Source organism: Podarcis muralis, chromosome 13 (assembly GCF_964188315.1).
Source record: "Podarcis muralis chromosome 13, rPodMur119.hap1.1, whole genome shotgun sequence".
NCBI classification, from domain to species: Eukaryota; Metazoa; Chordata; class Lepidosauria; order Squamata; family Lacertidae; genus Podarcis; species Podarcis muralis.
The window spans coordinates 22,466,416-22,485,945 of record NC_135667.1 but is presented as its reverse complement, the minus strand read 5'-3'; the positions used below and the strand labels follow the sequence as shown (position 1 = coordinate 22,485,945).

General features: G+C 40.6%; 1 protein-coding gene and 1 pseudogene across 1 annotated transcript; both read right to left on the bottom strand.

Moving 5' to 3' along the window:
• On the bottom strand, nt 1-2,614 carry LOC114583174 (vomeronasal type-2 receptor 26-like). The gene is made up of 2 exons (XM_028704514.2): nt 2,527-2,614; nt 1-905 (listed from the first exon to the last, which is right to left on the bottom strand). The coding sequence occupies exons 1-2, from the start codon at nt 2,597-2,599 to the stop codon at nt 1-3; spliced, it is 978 nt and encodes a 325-aa protein (XP_028560347.2). The 5' UTR covers nt 2,600-2,614.
• Nucleotides 2,615-8,183: 5,569 nt separating this feature from the next.
• LOC114583173 (vomeronasal type-2 receptor 26-like) lies at nt 8,184-19,308 on the bottom strand (annotated as a pseudogene).
• Between the last annotated feature and the right edge of the window lie 222 nt (nt 19,309-19,530).

The window sequence follows — 19,530 nt, the reverse complement described above, 5'->3', positions numbered from 1 at the left end:
TCATCCAGCCTTTCTTCTTATAAGCTGTTCCTTATCGTTCAATTCGGGCTTTAAAACAATGATATAACATTTAGGGGAAAAGATGCACCCCAGCACCCCAGCACTGGAGGCTAAGATAGAAAAGATCTCCACAGCTACCATGTATTTTCCTTTAGTGCTTAGGTAGGAGGGAATAAAGGATAACCAAACACTGCAAAAGACCAACATGCTGAAAGTGATGAACTTGGCTTCATTGAAACTGTCAGGCAACTTCCTGGCAAGGAAAGCCACACTGAAACTGGCCATAGCCAGAAAGCCCATGTAACCCAGGACACAGTAAAACATAGTTACAGAACCCTCATTGCATTCTAGAACAATTTCTCCATAAGTTGAGTGCTTATCGACATCTGGGAATGGGGGAGAAAATGCCAGCCACATAATACAAATGGTTGCTTGAATAAAGGAGCAGGAAATCACAATTGAGTTGGCCAGCCTCTTCCCCACCCATTTCCTCATCCTGGATCCTGGTTTGGTGGCCATGAAAGCCAGAATCACTGTGATCGTTTTTGCCAGCACACAAGAAACAGCCACGGAGAAGATGATGCCAAAAACAGGTTGTCGCAGAAGACATGTCACCTTCTGAGGTTGTCCAATGAATAGCAATGCACAAAGGAAGCAGAGCAGAAGGGAGAGGAGGAGCATGTAGGTGAGGTCCCGGTTGTTGGCTTTGACAATGGGAGTGTTGTGGTGCTTCAGAAACATCCCTAGCACCAGAGCTGTGATGATTGAAGAGGAAAGCGAAAAACAGACTAAACTGATCCCCAAAGGTTCTTCATAAGACAAGAAGCTTATTTCCTTCAGAATACATAAATCCTGGTTTTTGTTGGGATAATATTCATCTGGACATTTAAAACAGTCATTCATATCTGAAGAAGAAGCAATGAGTTATGAGGTTTATATTGGTGTCCCAAACCATACAATCCATGCTAATCTTGCATAGATTAAAGTTTATGAAGTCCTGTCTTCCCAACAGACTCTAAGCAATGATTAATCTATGAGATTTGGGCATTTTTGAATATATACAACAAAACCTCAAATGTAGTGCTTTACCAAGGACAATGTTTTTCCTCTGTCAAGGCAGTTTATCATGGAGGTTCAAGACATTTCTGCTCTTTTTTGTTTTGCTTTACTCTTTATGCCATTAAAAATATATCTTAATCTAAGTTGAATTAAAATGTAAACTTTCTTCTCAATGAATACATTGTGCTCTCTCCTGATGTCACACCTCTCTCTATCTCCTTCCAGCAGCTGGAGGAGAAAAGGACAGAGGGTGAAGAAGGCATGAAGGCTGCTCCCTGCAAGGTGGAAAGGGACCTTGCCTAGGAGGTGTGGTCCACATTCACCCAGCCCTACTATGTTAAATGTGTATTCTGTAGTTCACCTCCGTTGAAATGTTTTCTTTGAAACCATTAAGATAATATTTTAATTTTCTGTTATGTTTCTTTGACTTCATACTCTATATTTAACTTTCTTCAGATTGTTTTATTTATGTTTTATTGATTTAATAAGCTGTAAAGCGTTTTGAGATTTTTCTTAAAAATATAAAGTGGTACAGAAAAAGAAAAAAAGAAAAAAAGAAAGAGGCCACTGCGTAAAGGGGGGGTGTACAGATTCAATCAATCAATCAATCAATCAATCAATCAATGAATTGAGTGAGTGAAGAGGTGCCCTTTCCCCACCCTTTGGACCACCTGGGAAACTCAACAAACCTGCTGCTCCTGCAACTGGGTGTGCAGCTGAATGGGACATAGCTGACGGCAGCCTGAGGAAGAACCAACTCCCCTGTGCCTGCCCATAAGAAACAAGAGTCTAGGGTGATGTCCACTGTTTCCAGGAACTCTTCTCATTGCTAGACTTTTTAAATTGCGCTGAGAGTTTGTATGGATCCTAGGTGAGAACCCAGAGACTGAGAGGCAGGGTATGACAGAAGGAAAATGTGTGTGTGTAAATGTAACATTTTTATATGCAACTATGTATTTTATATAAACAAAGTTTCCAGAAGCCAAACCCCTTGTTCTCCTATTACGAGACAACAGGATTAGGGAAGGTGAATATCAACCACAGAGGCCATAATCTTGCAAGCCCATCTCAACTTCCCTATAGTTGAGCGGATAAACTATTAGCCACACTGCATTTGTGGATCTGAATGAGACTTCAAGGAGGAGATTGTTTATAAACACACAAACTCATACAAGGAAGACAGGTAAAACCAACCCCTCTTTTGGCCTGTTCTGAGATCACGGGATGAAGATGAGGCAAGGAGGCCGTGGCCGTTCACATTCAACACAACGGCAAATTATTCCACCAAGGAAACCAGGTTGGATTTTTGCATCTTCAACAAGGCCCTCTGCATCACTCGGATTTACCATTCCCCCCCGAAAAAAGACTAAAACCTGTAACCATATTGTATGCATATATTTATGCTTATTCCCCTTCCTCTGAATTACTGGCCATCTGCTTTCTATTTCTGTATGTGATATTGCTTACCTATCTGGTCTGAAATCTTCTCTTCTGGACAGGGAGTGCAATCGTAGCAACAAAATGGCTCCCCCTCCTTCATTTTCTTGCTTGAACCAGGGCTGCAACTCTCACTGCATACAGAAATAGGCCTTGCCTAATCCATGAAACAAAGGGAAATATAGAGCTGGGAATCTTTATGGTTCCAGTAGAGAAGACCCCTATTATTGGCAAAGTGGGCAGAGACCTGCCAAGATTCCAACTCCCTCCCCAATCACCAAGGATGGTACAATCATATGAATACATTTTTTTGTAACTGAGATGTTTTCTAGAGGTTCATGTCTAACACCCAGTTTGATAGAGGCAAGCAAGAAATAATTTTTTCCACATGATGGAAAGGTGGGGAACAAAAGAGGAGATTCTACCTGGTTTTATCACTTCCTTCATTTTCATAGAGCTGGTTTCAACCACACTGCCAAAGATTATTTCATAAATAAAATGAATAAAGGTTACATATACAGGGGTACCTCGGGTTATGAACTTAATTCGTTCCGGACGTCCGTTCTTAACCTGTGGTGTGCTTTCGCTAATGGGGCCTCCCACTGAGGCCGCAATGCCGGCACACGATTTCCGTTCTCATCCTGGGGCAAAGTTTGTAACCCAAGGTACTATTTCTGGGTTAGCGGAGCTTGTAGCCCCATGCGTATCTAACCCAAGGTACTACTGTACTTTGGTCCTATTGATGGAATTTTGAATGTTTTGAAGGAAAACGATCTTAAGTGATATTCAAAGATGGAGTGCTCTGAGCTGACTCAATGAAATCAATGTGCATGACAAACTTTGGATCTCAACCAAAGATCATCATTTGACATATATTCAAAGCAAAAGATGAATATATTTAGTTGATCTATCAATTTCTCAAAAACATAATAATTCTTAAAATAATAATTATCTGTAACACTACTGTGGTGAATAAGTTCATGAAGTGTAATTTTCCTGACCAGCTCAAGAATTCTTCATACATCACAAAATCATTGTGGTCAAGTGAAATGATGTTTACAAACAGTACTGAAGTCAATGTTCATTCCAAATTGGACATCTCCCTACCTTGTTAAACCGTCTTTGCCATGTTATAGCATCTTCATGGATGGTGAACACTTGATGTGAAGAAGTCTGGGGATCCATCCTTCCAACTTTAATTTTATGAAAGGATTGGTTTAGGGAAACAATCCAATTAATAACATCCAACCCAACTTTCAACTCCCCATTCTGGTTAAAGGAAACCTCATCTCCAGCACTATTATTAAATAATACACCTCTGAGGAAATGATGGAACTATATTTGAAAAAGGAAATGAGAAGAAGAGGATGTGTATCAGTCTTACAAATATATTCAGTGGCAACAGTCTCAAAAAAGAACAAACAAAGAAACAAACCAAAAAAAATCAGGGAGATAATTTATTGAACAAACCATGGACTATTTCAGCACCCATGATATGGTGCCCTATTGCAAGAGAAAATCTGCTTCATTACCTGCCATGGCTGTTGATTTTGTAATGACAACTGCCCTTGGTCCTTTAACATTCTTGATTTGAGTCTCCATGAGACCATGTCATGAACAGCATGCGCCATGGCATAAACAGCCATGTAGATACTGTAGCTATGGCCAATCATGTTCAATTCAAAGAAAGGCCCAGGAAGAGTCCCCACGTTCTCATCTCCGGTGCAGATATCCCCATCCATATCTTCTGCACCTGTACCTGGAAATGAACAGGCAAATGCCTGCTGCCAGAAATCCTTGATGAAATAATCTTCTTTTGAGGTGGCAGGTTTTCTGCCGGCAGTAAATTGTTGAAATCCTGATATATCATTGGAGTGAATTGCAAAGGACAGAGCCCCGTGGATTATTTCTTTATCCCAAGTCCTTTGATAAACGAGAGAAGTCAGCTCCACCTGGGCTGTCATTATCCAAACTATACCCTTTGGGTTAATTTTCACATGTTCTTGCTCAGATAAATATGGAAGCCATCTCAGAAATATCATAGAATAAGATTCTCCATAGAGGACTATCACATTGACTTTGCTACTCATTACTTTATCATATATTTTTGCACCCTGCTGTAATAAGTCTTTAAGATCAGTGACAAGAGATAATTTGGATACTCTCTCAATAAAGGCAAAACAAATGCCACTAGAAGTAAACATTGGAACCACGGCTTGCACAAATCTTTCTCCGTTCTCAAGATCCATAGTAAAAAGTCCAACCCATGTCCACCTGAAATGCAGAAGTAAGGAGAGAATCCCCTTATACTGAAGGGCTTCCTGTGGGACCGTTTGGTAGAAGGAAAGGCCTGGAGTTTTATCCTCCATGACTGGAGCAGGACTATATATGAGCTAAAAGGGATTGCAGAAAAAGAAAGAAAGAATAGGAATAGTTTTATGAATATATTCAGTCATTTTTATTCAACATTTCAAGTTACCTTTTGAATAAGGACAATGTTGCTCCATCACTCAATACAAGATGCTGAAAATAATAATACTGAAAGTATTTTGTGTTGCTGTTGCAAATTAAGCGTACACACCAAATAAAAGTGAAAATTGGAGGTTGAAGACTGTCACTATAAAGAAGAACAAGAAAGGTACCATGTTTCCAAGAAAAGAAGTGTCCTGCTGTATTTAAACCCTGGACAGTCTACATTGCTGTAGCTTTCTTTTTCAGTCAAAACACATTTACCAGCTTCTGTTATAACATGGGCTTGTACTCCCGGCATAAAGGCATACAGACAACCTTCTGCCAACATTATGCATGCCCGTGTTGATCCTATGCTACGGCACCACAAATCCTTAGTAAATGCAATTTTCCTTCATAAAGACATACATACACCCTTCTGCCTTCATTCCTGCAAACACAATGTGGGCATAACATCAACTTCAGGTAGTACAGTCTAGTAGATATTTGATACCACATGTGGGTTAATTTTAGCATAGTCCCATGAATTCTCATCTAAATTTTCCTTTGATGGGATTTATGCTCCATAACTTGTCACTCCGCTTGTGAGAAGCACAATCCGAAAGCTGCCGTTTTCAACTCCCACTCAATTACCATCATTTCAATCTCCTTGTATTAAATTTGTGAGGCAATGATGTTTACAACCCTGAGACTTTTGTACATTTCCCCCCAAAAGATTGGTGACTGAATGGAAATCAACCTGCATAATTAGTCTCTCTTCAAATAAAAAGTATTTATTTCGTGTGTGTTTTCCAAATTGTATCAATAAATTCAAAATCGTATCCCCTGTATAAGAGTCTTGCTGTGGTATTGAAGCTTATGCTTTATTCACCACACCGGTTCACATATTTTGGCCTCTGCGCCACAAGGTGAAATATGGCAGGCAATGCAACCATGAAAGTAAAACAACAACTTTAAATCCATGATGCTCAGCACAGAGATGGATAGATTATACCTGTGGAATTTTATAGATATCCAAGACTGTTGCAGCATGAAGAGAGGTTAGGGGGTCCAGCCCCCCAATGACTGCTATCAAATGATGATGGATGTCACATTTGTAGTTGGGGACCAATCTGTTTGGGCTGGACATTAGCAGCATTGTAGCATGATAGGTCCCTTTTGCAATGAAATAGCTGTCAAATATGTGGAAGCCCAAGGTGGTATTGGGTAAGATCTGAGGGTTGGCATTGATCTCCTTCACTGCAAATTCCAAGGCTAGGATGTGCTGGTAATTCTTAGTCACTACTCTGAAATACGAATTGCATTCTGTATCAAAAAGATATCTCTCATTTTATAAATCACAATTATTGAATTCTTATCATTGTTTGCTTTATGAAATAGTAGAGTATTTTAAACCACATTTATAGATGCAGTCCAGGGTAGTGTACAAAATTGCTTGGCTTTTGTTTTTCAGTAAGCCTATTAACCCCCTTTTATGTGTTAAAAACATTTTTCAAACTCTGGAACATATAAAGGAAGAATACAAAATCTATCACATATCACTGAGATTCCTTTCCCTGTTAAGATGGACCACAACAGATTTCAAAATAGATATGGAACTAGTCTATGCAAGCCTATATTAGTCAGTGAAAGAAATTTATATTTATCATATTCTATTATCTTGCTATGGGGAATAAGGGACATATCCTTAATTGAATTCTTTATGCTTTCTATGTTCAAAAATCCATATGCCATAGCTTTCAATATTCAGAGAAAGAAGCTAAGAAAAACAGAAAGAGATAAAAGAAAAAGCAACTCCTTACGCAAGCTCTTCGGGCATTGCCTGTGGGGGTTCTTTAGTGAAGGCTAATGCATTGGAAATGATGAAGCTGTGAGAAGCTAAGCCACCAAGGTTGAGGTCTCCTGACTGGTGATACTTGTGAAGTGGAGGGTGTGGATCATGGACATGACACTTCACCATGTGAGTCTTGCATGTCATTTCAGGAAGCAGTGTCAGCAGCAAAATAGCAAATGTCCCCATCCTGAGTCTGAAGGCAAATATTCACTTGAGAAACATGACATTCTTTTCACTGCAAATTCCATTATTTGAATGTCACCAGCTGATTTAAATGTTCATTCAGTTTTCAAATAGGCCAGAACCCTGAAGTTTAAACACCACTATACCCTAGCAGTAGTTATAAATTCTAATGGGTATATTGACTAAATAACAACTTTCAATTTCTTTCCTATTCAAATTCCACAAGGGGTTCAACATGCAACATAATTAATAATAGTAATTGCTGTAATAACAGAGGGAAATAATTACAAAGTCATGGTTGGGGTTCCTTTGTGTAATTGCAGAAGGAAACTTGTTTGTTACATCTGAAGATTTCCTCTTTCCTTCCATCTACTTGAGTATCAAAGGATGCTTTGGCTTGGATGAGTACTTGAAAGATAACTTTTAGGTGAGATCACAGCAATGTGTTATATAAGGGTCTGCCTCTGAAGATTGTTTGGAAACTACAGCTAGTGTAGAATTCAGTGGCCAGGTTGCTCACCGGTGCAAGAATGTTTGAGCATATAACAACAATAATGGCACAACTGCCACACTATCCATTAGTTTCCAGGCCAAATAAAAGTGCTGGTTTTTCCAATGAAGCCTTCAGTTGTTCAGGATCACAATGCCACAAGGACTGCCTCTCCCCAAATGAACTGACCCAGACCGTGTGCTCATCATATGAGGCCCTTCTTCCTGTGCCTGCTCCACAAGAGGTCCAGAGGGTGGCAACACGAGAACAGGCCTTTTTTGCAGTGATTTCCTATTTGTGGAGTGCTCTCCTCATTGTGGCTCACCTGCTACCGTCATTATATATCTTTAGGCACCAGGCAAAACCTGTCCAGGCCATGCACATTCATTATTTGGCTAAATTCTCTGAATCCTTACTCTTAGAGTTTAAGTTACACAACTCTGCTCAACTCTGTGTTATAGGTTCACGGGTTGCAAGATGACTTGCTCTAAATAATTCAAGTGTATGGCCACATGTATATACATAAGGAGATCTTGCTACAGAGTGCAAGGGTTTTGTTTTTTAGGAAAGAGAGTGTATATATATGTTTAAAAGATAGAGAGGTCCAAAGAAAATTGAAATAGAACAGATCTACCAAGAAAAAATAATCATAAACACCCAAACAACCAAATATCTATTGGTTGTGCAGACTAAAGCAAAACACACCCACATTCATCCAGCCTTTCGTCTTATCAGCTGTTCCTTATCGTTCAGTTCAGGCCTTAAAACAATGATATAGCATTTAGGGGAAAAGATGCACCCCAGCACTGGAGGCTAAGATAGAAAAGATCTCCACAGCTACCATGTATTTTCCTTTAGTGCTTAGGTAGGAGGGAATAAAGGATAACCAAACACTGCAAAAGACCAACATGCTGAAAGTGATGCACTTGGCTTCATTGAAACTGTCAGGCAACTTCCTGGCAAGGAAAGCCACACTGAAACTGGCCATAGCCAGAAAGCCCATGTAACCCAGGACACAGTAAAACATAGTTACAGAACCCTCATTGCATTCTAGAACAATTTCTCCATAAGTTGAGTGCTTATCGATATCTGGGAATGGGGGAGAAAATGCCAACCACATAGTACAAATGGTTGCTTGAATAAAGGAGCAGGAAATCACAATGGAGTTGGCCAGCCTCTTCCCCACCCATTTCCTCATCCTGGATCCTGGTTTGGTGGCCATGAAAGCCAGAATCACAGTGATCGTTTTTGCCAGCACACAAGAAACAGCCACGGAGAAGATGATGCCAAAAACAGGTTGTCGCAGAAGACATGTCACCTTCTGAGGCTGTGGAATGAATAGCAATGCACAAAGGAAGCAGAGCAGAAGGGAGAGGAGGAGCATGTAGGTGAGGTCCCGGTTGTTGGCTTTGACAATGGGAGTGTTGTGGTGCTTCAGAAACGTCCCTAGCACCAGAGCTGTGATGATTGAAGAGGAAATCGAAAAACAAGCTAAACTGATCCCCAAAGTTTCTTCATAAGACAAGAAGCTTATTTCCTTCAGAATACACAAATCCTGTTTTTAGTTGGGATAATATTCATCTGGACATTTAAAACAGTCATTCATATCTGAAAAAGAAGCAGTGAGTTACGAGGTTTATACTGGTGTCCCAAACCATGCAATCCATGCTAATCTTGCATAGATTAAAGTTTATGTAATCCTGTCATCCCAACAGACTCCAAGCAATGACTTATCTATGAGAATTGGGCATTTTTGAATATATGCAACAAAACCTCAAATGTGGTGCATTACTAAGGACAATGTTACAGCACGTTCTGATTTTCCTTTTCCAAGGCAGTTTATAATCAATGTTGAAGACAATTTAGTAAACCGTCATGCTGTTTTTTGTTTTGTTTTACTCTTTATGCTATTTTCATTTTTTTTAATCTAAAATGAATTAAAATGTATACTTTCTTCTCAACCAGTACATTGTGCTCGCTTCTCATGTCACACCTCTCTCTCTCTCTCTCTCTCTCTCTCTCTCTCTCTCTCTCTCTCGCAGCTGGAGGAGAAAAGGACAGAGGTGAAAAGAGAGACCTCTGATATAGGGCGGTATATAAATTCAATAATAATACAAAAGGGGGGCTCTGAGTGAGGGGATCCCTTCCCCATTCTTTGGACCACCTGAGAAACTCAACAAACCTGCTGCTTCTGGAACTGGTTGTGGAGAGTGCAACTGAATGGGACATAGTTGTGGGCAGCCTGAGGAAGTACCATCCCGCTTGTGCCTGCTCATAAGAAACAAGAGACTAGGGTGATGCCCACTGTTTCCAGGAACTCTTCTCATTGCAAGACTTTTGTGGGTGAGCTGAGAGTTTGTTTGGACCCTACATGAGGACCCAGAGGCTGGGAGGCGGAGTGTGTCAGAAGGGAAATTAATATGTATATTGCATATTTTTATATGCAAATGTATTTTATATAAACAAAATTTCCAGAAGCCAACCCTCTTGTTTGCCAATAATGAGACAACAGGATTTTGGAAGATAAATATGAACCACAGAGGCCATAATCTTCCAATCCTATCCCAACTTCCCTATTGTTGAGTCGACAAATAACTACCCACACTGCATTTGTGGACCTGAATGAGACTTCAAGGAGGAGATTGCTCATAAACACAGAAACTCATACAAGGATGTCAGATGAGACCAACCTGTTCTGAGGTCTTGGGATGAAGTTTAGGCAAGGAGGCCATGGGTGACCAGCTCACATTCGAAACAAGGTCAAATGATTCCACCAAGAAAACCATATTGGATTTTTGCATCTCCAACAAGTCCCTCTGACTCAGACTTACCATAATCACTTTGTGTTCCTTATTTTAGAGGCCTATTTCTTTACATATAGCCAATCATATTAAGAAAACTCTGGGTCTTACCCTCATATGAAATCTTCCCTGCTGGGCATGAGATGCAATCATAACAGCAAAATGGCTCCCCTTCCTTCACTTTCTTGCTAAAACCTGGCTTGCAAGTCTCAGTGCATAGGGAAAGAGGTCGTGTCTAATCCACAAATGAAAGAGGACAACAATTATATTTTAATATTATTACCTTGGAAGTTCTGAGGTTGTAGGGCAGAGGGGGCCCAGATCTTTGTTTACCAAAAAAGAAGCCAAATTTAATTAGGTGGGTTGGATCCAGGTACATCTCTACATGTCCCACATATGATATATATGATATGAGGTCTGGGACAAATGGGCATGCTCTGAACAAAACACAGTTCAAAACAATTTGCCTCAGGTGCAAATTGGGGAGGGTTTCTAGGCCACATTGGTTTCCCATCCCTGCACAAGAGATTTTGAGAGGTGGGCAGTGGAGCTGTCCAACTATCATGTTATATCCTAATGATGTCATATGATTAAGAGGTGGGCAGCCCTACCCACCTGAAAAAATAGACCTGTGACACCAAGCCTAATAAAATATAAAATATCAAATTTCCAAAATTGTATTGCCATTACACAAATCTATGGTGCAACCACATTTGGAATACTGTGTACAGTTCAGATCACCTCAAAATGGACATTGTAGAGTTGGGGAAAGTTCGGAAAAGGGGAACTAATACAGTCAAGTGGATGGGGTGACTCCCTTACAAAGAAAAGTTACAGGTTTGGGACTTCTTTAATTTAAATGAAAAATGAATGAGAGGTGATTTGGTAGAAATTTACAAAGTTAAGCTTGGCATAGGGGAGGTGGATTGTCCTACTGTGTATATATGTATATATGTATACATATATCTATATCTATATAGATGATAGATAGATAGATATAGATATAATTATGTAGATCTGTCTATAGCTTTTATAGATTGTGTGTTATTAGATTATTATATATCTATTTACCACTGCATTTTCTTCTGACAGGCATCAAGGCAGCTTCCATATAAAAACAAGATTTGGTAAAAAATATATATAAAAAACAATTTAATAGAATTAAAACCATATACATATACAAAATCTGCTTAGAACATACAAATGATTACAATAAAAACAGCACAGCACCAACCCTTTCATTAAAAACAATCAATTCCCAAAAGTCTGTTAGAACAAGATGTTCTTCCTCTCAGCAGAAGGACAAAAAGGAGGGAACCAGTCTAGTTTCTTCAGGAAGTTTGTTTCAGAGTCTGGGAGCAACCACTGAGAAGGTCCTTTCCTGCATCCCCACAAAACTTCCTGTGAGAGGGGTTGGACTGAGAGAAGGGCCCTTGAGGAGCTCAAAACCTGGGCAGCTTTGTATGAGGAAATATGGTCTAAGTTTTGTAGGGCTTTATAGGCCATAACCAGCACTTTGAATTGTGCCTGGAGAGGGCCACCAGGTGGCGCATTGGAAGATGGCCGACAATAACATCTCTCTGACCCATACGAGGTAATTAAGAGGCTGCTATGGGAAGTATGCAGTCTTCCTACTCCCCCAAGGATATGGGGGTGCTGCCTTGCCAGCGGTGTCCACAATGCACCCCCAGATCCGAGGTCTGGGGGTGCCGGTCACTTGGCACGAGCCCTCGATGCGGTCAGCTCTTCCTGACGTCGATTCCAAGCAGCGCGTGCTGGTTAGCTTCAGCTCGGAATTATAATTGGAAATATATGATTGGAATGAGGCTGAAGCACATACATCAAGTAACGCTCGAGAGATAAGACTGCTGATTAATGGATCTCTGTGACCGGGAGTGACGGACGGATAAGTAAATCTTCTGATGAATCACCATTAAGGGACTGTATGTTTGGAATGAGGGGGGGGGGAACCTTTTTTCTTTGTACTATGTGATATTAATAACCCTTCACTCCAGAAAGAAACAAGATCGTTGCGTTTTACTAACAAGCAGGAGTTAAAAACTGTGTGGGATGGATTATAGCCAAAGAAAGGATTGGTAAACAATGAAAACGGAGGAAAATTCTATGACGCAGTCAAAAAATGGCGTCTCACTAAGACAGGCTTGCCGGAGAAAGAAGGACAGGGGGAGGAGAATCAGAATGAGAAGGATTTCTGGAATGTAATTTTGACTTGACAGAGCCTCCTGATATACTGGCAAGTCTGAGAAAAGTAAAGGACAGACCGAAGATTTTTTATTTTTTTTTTAATGGAAGCGAGGAACAGTGCCTGTCCCTGAGCGATATGATCTTTGGAGAGTACAAAACCCGCACAGAGCATGTCTGTTTCCAATCTGCTTGTGAAAATTATCAGAGATCGCAAAGAAAGGAATATACGATAACAACAAGAAGATGAAGAAAGTAATAAAGGACTATCTGGATTGAACTGGCTAGAACTGTTTAATTAATGCAGCAATATAAGTGATGTTTGGACTCGTCCGGAGCTTGAGTACCCCCAACAAAATTTAAAATTCGGCTGTATAATTTGGAACTAATGTGATTTGGATAATGTGATGTGACTGGCCTGTTAATAAAAAATATTTTTTTTTAAAAAAAAAAGAATTGTGCCTGGAGACAGAATGGTGGTAGTCAGTGGAGGTGCTGTAACAACAGAGGCATATATTCCCTATAACCAGCTGCACTCAAAAATCTGACTGCAGCTGTTTGAGCCTGTTGATGCTTCTGAGCAACATTTGGGAAAGAGGGTGGCACTGTGGTCTAAACCACTGAGCCTCTTGGGCTTGCCGATCAGAATGTTGGCGGTTTGAATCTCCGCCACAGGGTGAGCTCCCGTTGCTCAGTCCCAGCTCCCGCCAACCTAGCAATTCAAAAGCATGCCAAAAAAATGTGCAAGTAAATAAATAGGTACTGCTTCGGCAGGAAGATAAACGGTGTTTCCGTGCACTGCTCTGGTTTCGGTGTTCCATTGCTCCAGAAGCGGCTTAGTCATGCTGACCACATGACCAGGAAAAACTGTCTGCGGACAAACGGCCGGCTCCCTCGGCCTGTAACCCCAGAGTCGTCTGTGACTGGACTTAACTGTCAGAGGTCCTTTACCTTTTCTTTTGGAATAAGATAACATTCCAATGCACACATTCAGGTGCAAATTATTCCAGGAGGTATGATGAGACTAAATCATATTGCAATTCACAAAGATCAAATCCCTAAAGTACCATTAAATTAGCAGTATCTAGTGAAAGTAATTCTGTCTGTTATGACTGAGATCCCGTACTCAGAAAAGAACCAAAGACTCCCCAAATTGCTATATATTGTATCCTACCTGGTTAAACCAGCTATGCCATGTGATGGCATCTGCATTAATGGCTAACACTTGGTCAGCAGGAGCCTGTGGATCCACCTTCCCAATCTTCACTTTTGACTGATTTGATAACAGTAAACAGTTGATAATATCATATCCAGCTACTAATTTCCCATTCTTGTCAAATGAAATCTTGTCCCCAGCATTGTTGTTAAATGAGGCACCTCGCAGAAAGTGATGCAACTAGATTGAAAAATAATGGTTTTAGAAAGCGTGTTCTCCCTGAAATGAGAGCACGTGTTGCGCTGGGGTCTGCCGGGCCATCCCTCTGTTGCCAGGCAGGGGTAAAAAAAGGCTGCCTGGGGCAATGATTGGATGGCTGGTTTGATGGGGCAAATTGCATGTTGCAATGTGGTGGGTGGGTCCGAAGGCTTTAAATATTGGGGCACTCAGCTTATTGCTTTCTCTTTCTCTGAGTGCATCGGATCACCCCCCCCACCTGCCCTGAGTTCAGGGTGTTTTGTTTGACCTTGCTATGCCTGTCATGGGGTCGTCTGACATTGGGGCAGGAGCCTAGTAGGAAATTTGTCCATATGGCTGATTGGCTGAGCCATTTGGTTTTTGCCTACTACATAGCAAATCGTCACAACTTGTAAGGTTGCGGTTAGGCATTGGTTATAAATTGGTTGGAGGAGGGGTAAGGACAGGCTGGTCCTGCCCCTCCAATGCTGGTGCGCAAGGGAATTCCATTAAAGGAATCCAGGGGCTTGCCACGATTTCGTCAGAATCCCTGAAATGGCACTAAGGCCGGCAAGCCCTGGGGAGCATGTGGGTGAGCGGTGAGGGCCTGTGGCTCAGCTCCATTGCTCCCCAATATTGTTTTCCCTTCACTGGCTTCCGAGGGAATTTGGAAGTCAGTTCTGTCCCAGGTGGGGGGACAGATAGTCTTAACCAATGCCTAAGCAACCACTCACATATATGTATTTTAATAAAGTTGTGGCCAAAATTATGCTAAAAACCTTAAACAAAAACTATGTGTGAGTTGTGGGTTATTTGATGGGTGGCTTGGGGACCTCGACACGTAAAAGGCTACAAATGGGAGAGGTGAGCAAGAAATATCTTCTATTTTTTCATTAATTTAGGTCACACCTTTCATTTTTTTCATTAATTTATTCATTTTTTTCTTATTTACAAAATAGACTTTTTGTTATTTAAGGTAGGGATTCCCACCCTATCCCCTGAACAATTTTTAGTCTCTCCTGTTGGCCACCATTTTATGATTTTCCTGGATCACAATGGTGCATCTGATTTGGGTTGGGACAAGCTTACAAAAAAAAAAAAAAAAAGTAGCAGCCCCTTCTTGCCTGGGCCATTTATTTCCTGGAATGTTCAAATATACAGCATACAGTGAACTCTAGGGAAAGAAATTGGTGGCCACTAAAGAATAGTTGACTGATAAAATCAGCTGAAGTTTGCAGCAGCATAGTGTGGGTTCTTGGAACCCAGTACATAGGTAGCATGGCCACACCAACCCAAGCCCTCACTGCTGACTAAGCCAGTGGTCTGAGCCAGTGGAGAGTGAGGTGAGGGAGAAAGGCTTGAAGAGGCACCCTGTTCACAGAGGAGGAGGCAGCTGCCAGACCCTCTCACTTCTCCTGGGTGGGCAGCAATTGCAGCACCCCCTCCCTCTCAGCCAGACGCCCCCTTCACTGGCCATCATTGCTCCAGCCCTGAAGGTCTGGCCTGGGCAAAGCTTGGCAAGTAAGGAAGCCTGTTGTGGGGTACCTGATTGTGTCCCTTACACCCTTTCATAGATGTGTGCCAAGGGCCACAGCCCCCCTGGTCCTCCCCATGCTATGCCCTTGGATGTTTGTGAAGGTAGTTTGCTATACATATCAGAATCCCCATCACACCCAAAACCATTAAGATGTTTAGCTAAATACCTGCCAAAATGGTTGATTCTGCAGCTTCAATTCCGGTCCAGCCAACAGGGATCTCTGTTTGAATCTGGCTAAGGACATGGCATGTAAAGCATGAGCCACAACATAGACTGCATTGTAGACATTGTAGCTATGTCCAGTCATGCTCATTTCAAAGAAGGGGATAGGAAGGTCCTCCAGCTTCTCCACCCCTGTGCAAATATCCCCCTCTACCTCATCCACAGCTGTGTTTAGAAATACACATCCAAAAGCAGTTTGCCAAAAGTCCTTGATGAAATCATCTCCTGAAGTGCTGGATGGGTTTTTACCCTTAGCAAACTGGCGAAATTCTGGCAGATCACTGGAGTGGAATGTGAAGCCTATGGCACCATGGAATATCTCTGCATCCCAAGTCCTTTGATAGGAAAATGACGTGACCTCCACCTGTGCTGTAGTTCTCCAAACTTTTCATTTTGGCTTCTTTGACAGGCTGTGCATTTCTGATAGAAATGACAACCATCTAAAAAATGATAAGGAATAAGATTCTCCAAATGCCAGTATTACATTGGCTTTGCTGTTCATTAGAGTATCGTGTATTTCTTTCCCCCGATCCAGCATGCCTTTTAGATCAGGGATAAAAGTTGGAGTGGGGATTCTTTCAATAAAGTCTATACAAATACCTTTTTGGGGAAACACTAGAAGCACAGTTTGCACAAATCTCTCTCCATTGTCAGTATCCATAACAACAACGCCAATCCATGACCACCTGAAGCACAGAAGCAAAGAGAGAATCCCCTCATATTGAAGGTCTTCCTTAGGGACCATCTGGTAAAAGTAAAGGCCTGGGATTTTATCGTTCATCACTGGAGCAGGGCTATATGTTAACTAAATATGCATTGAGGGTGAGATGGGAGAGAAAATAACCATAGTATTTAATTACCACTTTCAGTTATTCAAATCACTGAATATGCATAATATCAGCTTAGGTCACAATTCCCTTTCATTGACTACTCTGTTACCCATTAGCACTGGAGAAAAGACCAATGGGGGGGGGGGAAACTGCACAGCACCCTCAGTCATTACACAACAGCAAAGGAAGCTGAACTACAAACCCAGTGAAAGTATGGAGAAATGCTAAAGAGCCCTGGAAATTATTATTATGCTGTATAAATTATGTTCTTCATGTTGTACACTGCTCTGGGATCTTTGGATAAAGGGTGGCATGTAAATTAAAGAAGAAGAAGAAGAAGAAGAAGAAGAAGAAGAAGAAGAAGAAGAAGAAGAAGAAGAAATGAGGCAGCAAAACTGAAAGCTTATGTATTCTTGCATTTGCTGGCACAGTTCAAGATTGTAGCTTCAACATATAAACCCCTTCATGGCTTATGTCCCTGGTACCTAAACAAATATCTCTTCCAATATTAGTCTATCATGTGCAGAAACAATCCTCATATTGGGTCCTCCTGTTAAAAATTGGATTGTGGCAATAAAGTGAGGGCTTGCTTCTCCACAGGGATGCTTTTTTGTTTGTTTAGTTTGTTCTTTGTTGACACTAGGAGATGGCATCTTTTCCTCCTGCCATTTGAACAATTTGCTGCCTATATAAATCCCACTCATTTTTAAAAGCAAGAAATACAATCACACACAAACCCTGGGATCACTTTAAGTTGTAAATGGATTCCAGCCAGGTATGCCATCTTTCTACACTGCAGGAAGCAGCTGAGCACAGGGAAGATTCTAAGGCCTTCCTTCCATCACAAGCAGCCTTAGACATGGTCAGTCCCTCTTGTCTAGAGTAGATGTTTTTAATAATACTTTTTAGTTGTTGTTTTACTATGATGAGAGCAGGATGCGATAATAATGACTTATGTGAATTCAAAGGATGAACAATATTGGGGGAACTAATTAAGGACATTGAATTTTTGATATTGGAACTGATATTTGATTTTGGAACTGAATATTAACATGACCTCTGTTATATTACAGAGACTATTTCATGCTTCAGCTCTTATCATAACACATAGTAATCTAGTCCCAATTTGAAGCTACGTATTTTCCTAGATCATGAAAAGACCATAAATACTGCACTATCCTAAATATGACACACAAAAGATAAGGTCCAACTGATTGCTTCAAATGCACTCATTGCGGTTTTCAAGCAACAGAATTGTATCTGGCAAGGTAAAGAAAATGGTGTCCTGTTTAAATATCTTACCTGTGGAATCTTGTAGATATCCAAGACAATTGCCATATTAAGAGAAGTTACGGAATCCAGTCCCCCAATTACTGCAGTTAGTTTATTCTGAAGATCACAGTTATAGTTTGGGAAAAATCTCTCCAGTGTATAAATAAGCAACATTGTAGAATGGAAGCTCCACTTAGCATTGTAATAATTGTCATAAATGTGAAAGCCCAAAGTTACATTGGGTAAGATTCTAAGGTTTTCATTTATCTCTTTCACTGCAAAGGTCAAAGCCAGAATGTGCTGGTAATTCTTAGACAAGACACTAGAATTAGAGGTGCATTCTGCATCAGAGGAATACACACTTGATCATCACTGTATCATCATCTAAATTAATAATTACTGCAATATTTATATACCATATTTCTGAGGCAATATTTAGCCTCCTATAAAGAAATATCAGCAGCAAAAACAAAAATATTAACAATAATATTAACAACAAATATTACCACATGTTCTGATTAAGATGCTATTTAGAGCAAGAGGTACCATAACATATGCTGCAGTTAAAGCACATACAATTTTCTTTTATTCCACACGCTCATCATTTCTTATGAAGTTACTTTCTGTAAAACAGGGCTCTAAAAAGGAAATGACATCAAGGCAATTGGGAATCAATCCATTACTAATTTCATTATTGAAAAATGAAGCTAGATAGTGGTTGCAGGTCACAAGAAATGAAATCAGATGAAACAAATTGTCTCTGCAATGTATGACGGAAATATGAGAAGGAATTTAAAATAATGGAAGAGAGAAAGAAGGCATAAAATGAGGAACTGCAAAGGAATTTGGCGTGATGTAAGGGTTAACAGAGAACAAAAAAGTATAACAGATATACTGTGGTTTCCCATCCAGTCCCTTGAAAAAACCAAGAATATTCATTTGATTATTATTCAAAAACATCTAAACAACATAGGAAGGGTTCACCGTCTTCTTCTTCAACAAAGCAGCTACAGTAGAGAAGTTGGTGTGTTGGAAATCATATGATTTTTGCCACGTTCAGTAACTCTAGTAGACAATTCATATTGTGAAAATAGGATTGGACATACTTAAATTTCCGCCATAATCTCCTTGGCCTCAATCTATATCAGGAACATATATATGCAGGCTTCACAGCTTTGGCCATAAAGAGTTAAACAGACTTGTAGGAGTGGGTTAGGGGAGTAATTTTAAAATTTGGGAGTAATTTTATAATTTATTTGCTTTATGCATAGCCAAAGTTACTGTTCTGAGGATGGGGCTCTAACACTGAGCACTCTGCTGGCAAAGTAAAGGAAGATAACAAAGAAAAGTTAAATTCTTACACAAGTTCTTCTGGCGATGGTGGTGAAGGTTCTTCAGTGAACTCTATTGAACTGGAGATGAAACCACCATGAGAAACAATGCCACCAATGATAAGGTCTCCTGACTGAAGATATTTGTGCAGTGGACGATGTGGATACTGGCCCCTGCATTTAACTCTGTGAGCCTTGCATGCCATGTGAGGAACCAGTACCAGCAGTACCACCACTAGTACGTTCATCTTGAACACAAGTGCAAATCTTGGCACCCCCAAATGGATTTTCTAAATTATGGACTACTGGAGGTCATTGTCCTAGCTTTCTGTCCATGGCAATGGGGAGTAAATAACCTGCTGAAATAACTTGGATGGGGAAGATGAGTCCAAAGATTGCCAGTCTTATGAACAGCTTGATTTTATATTATTCATAGGGTAGGATGGGGAGGAAGATGTTCCTGTTTGGTC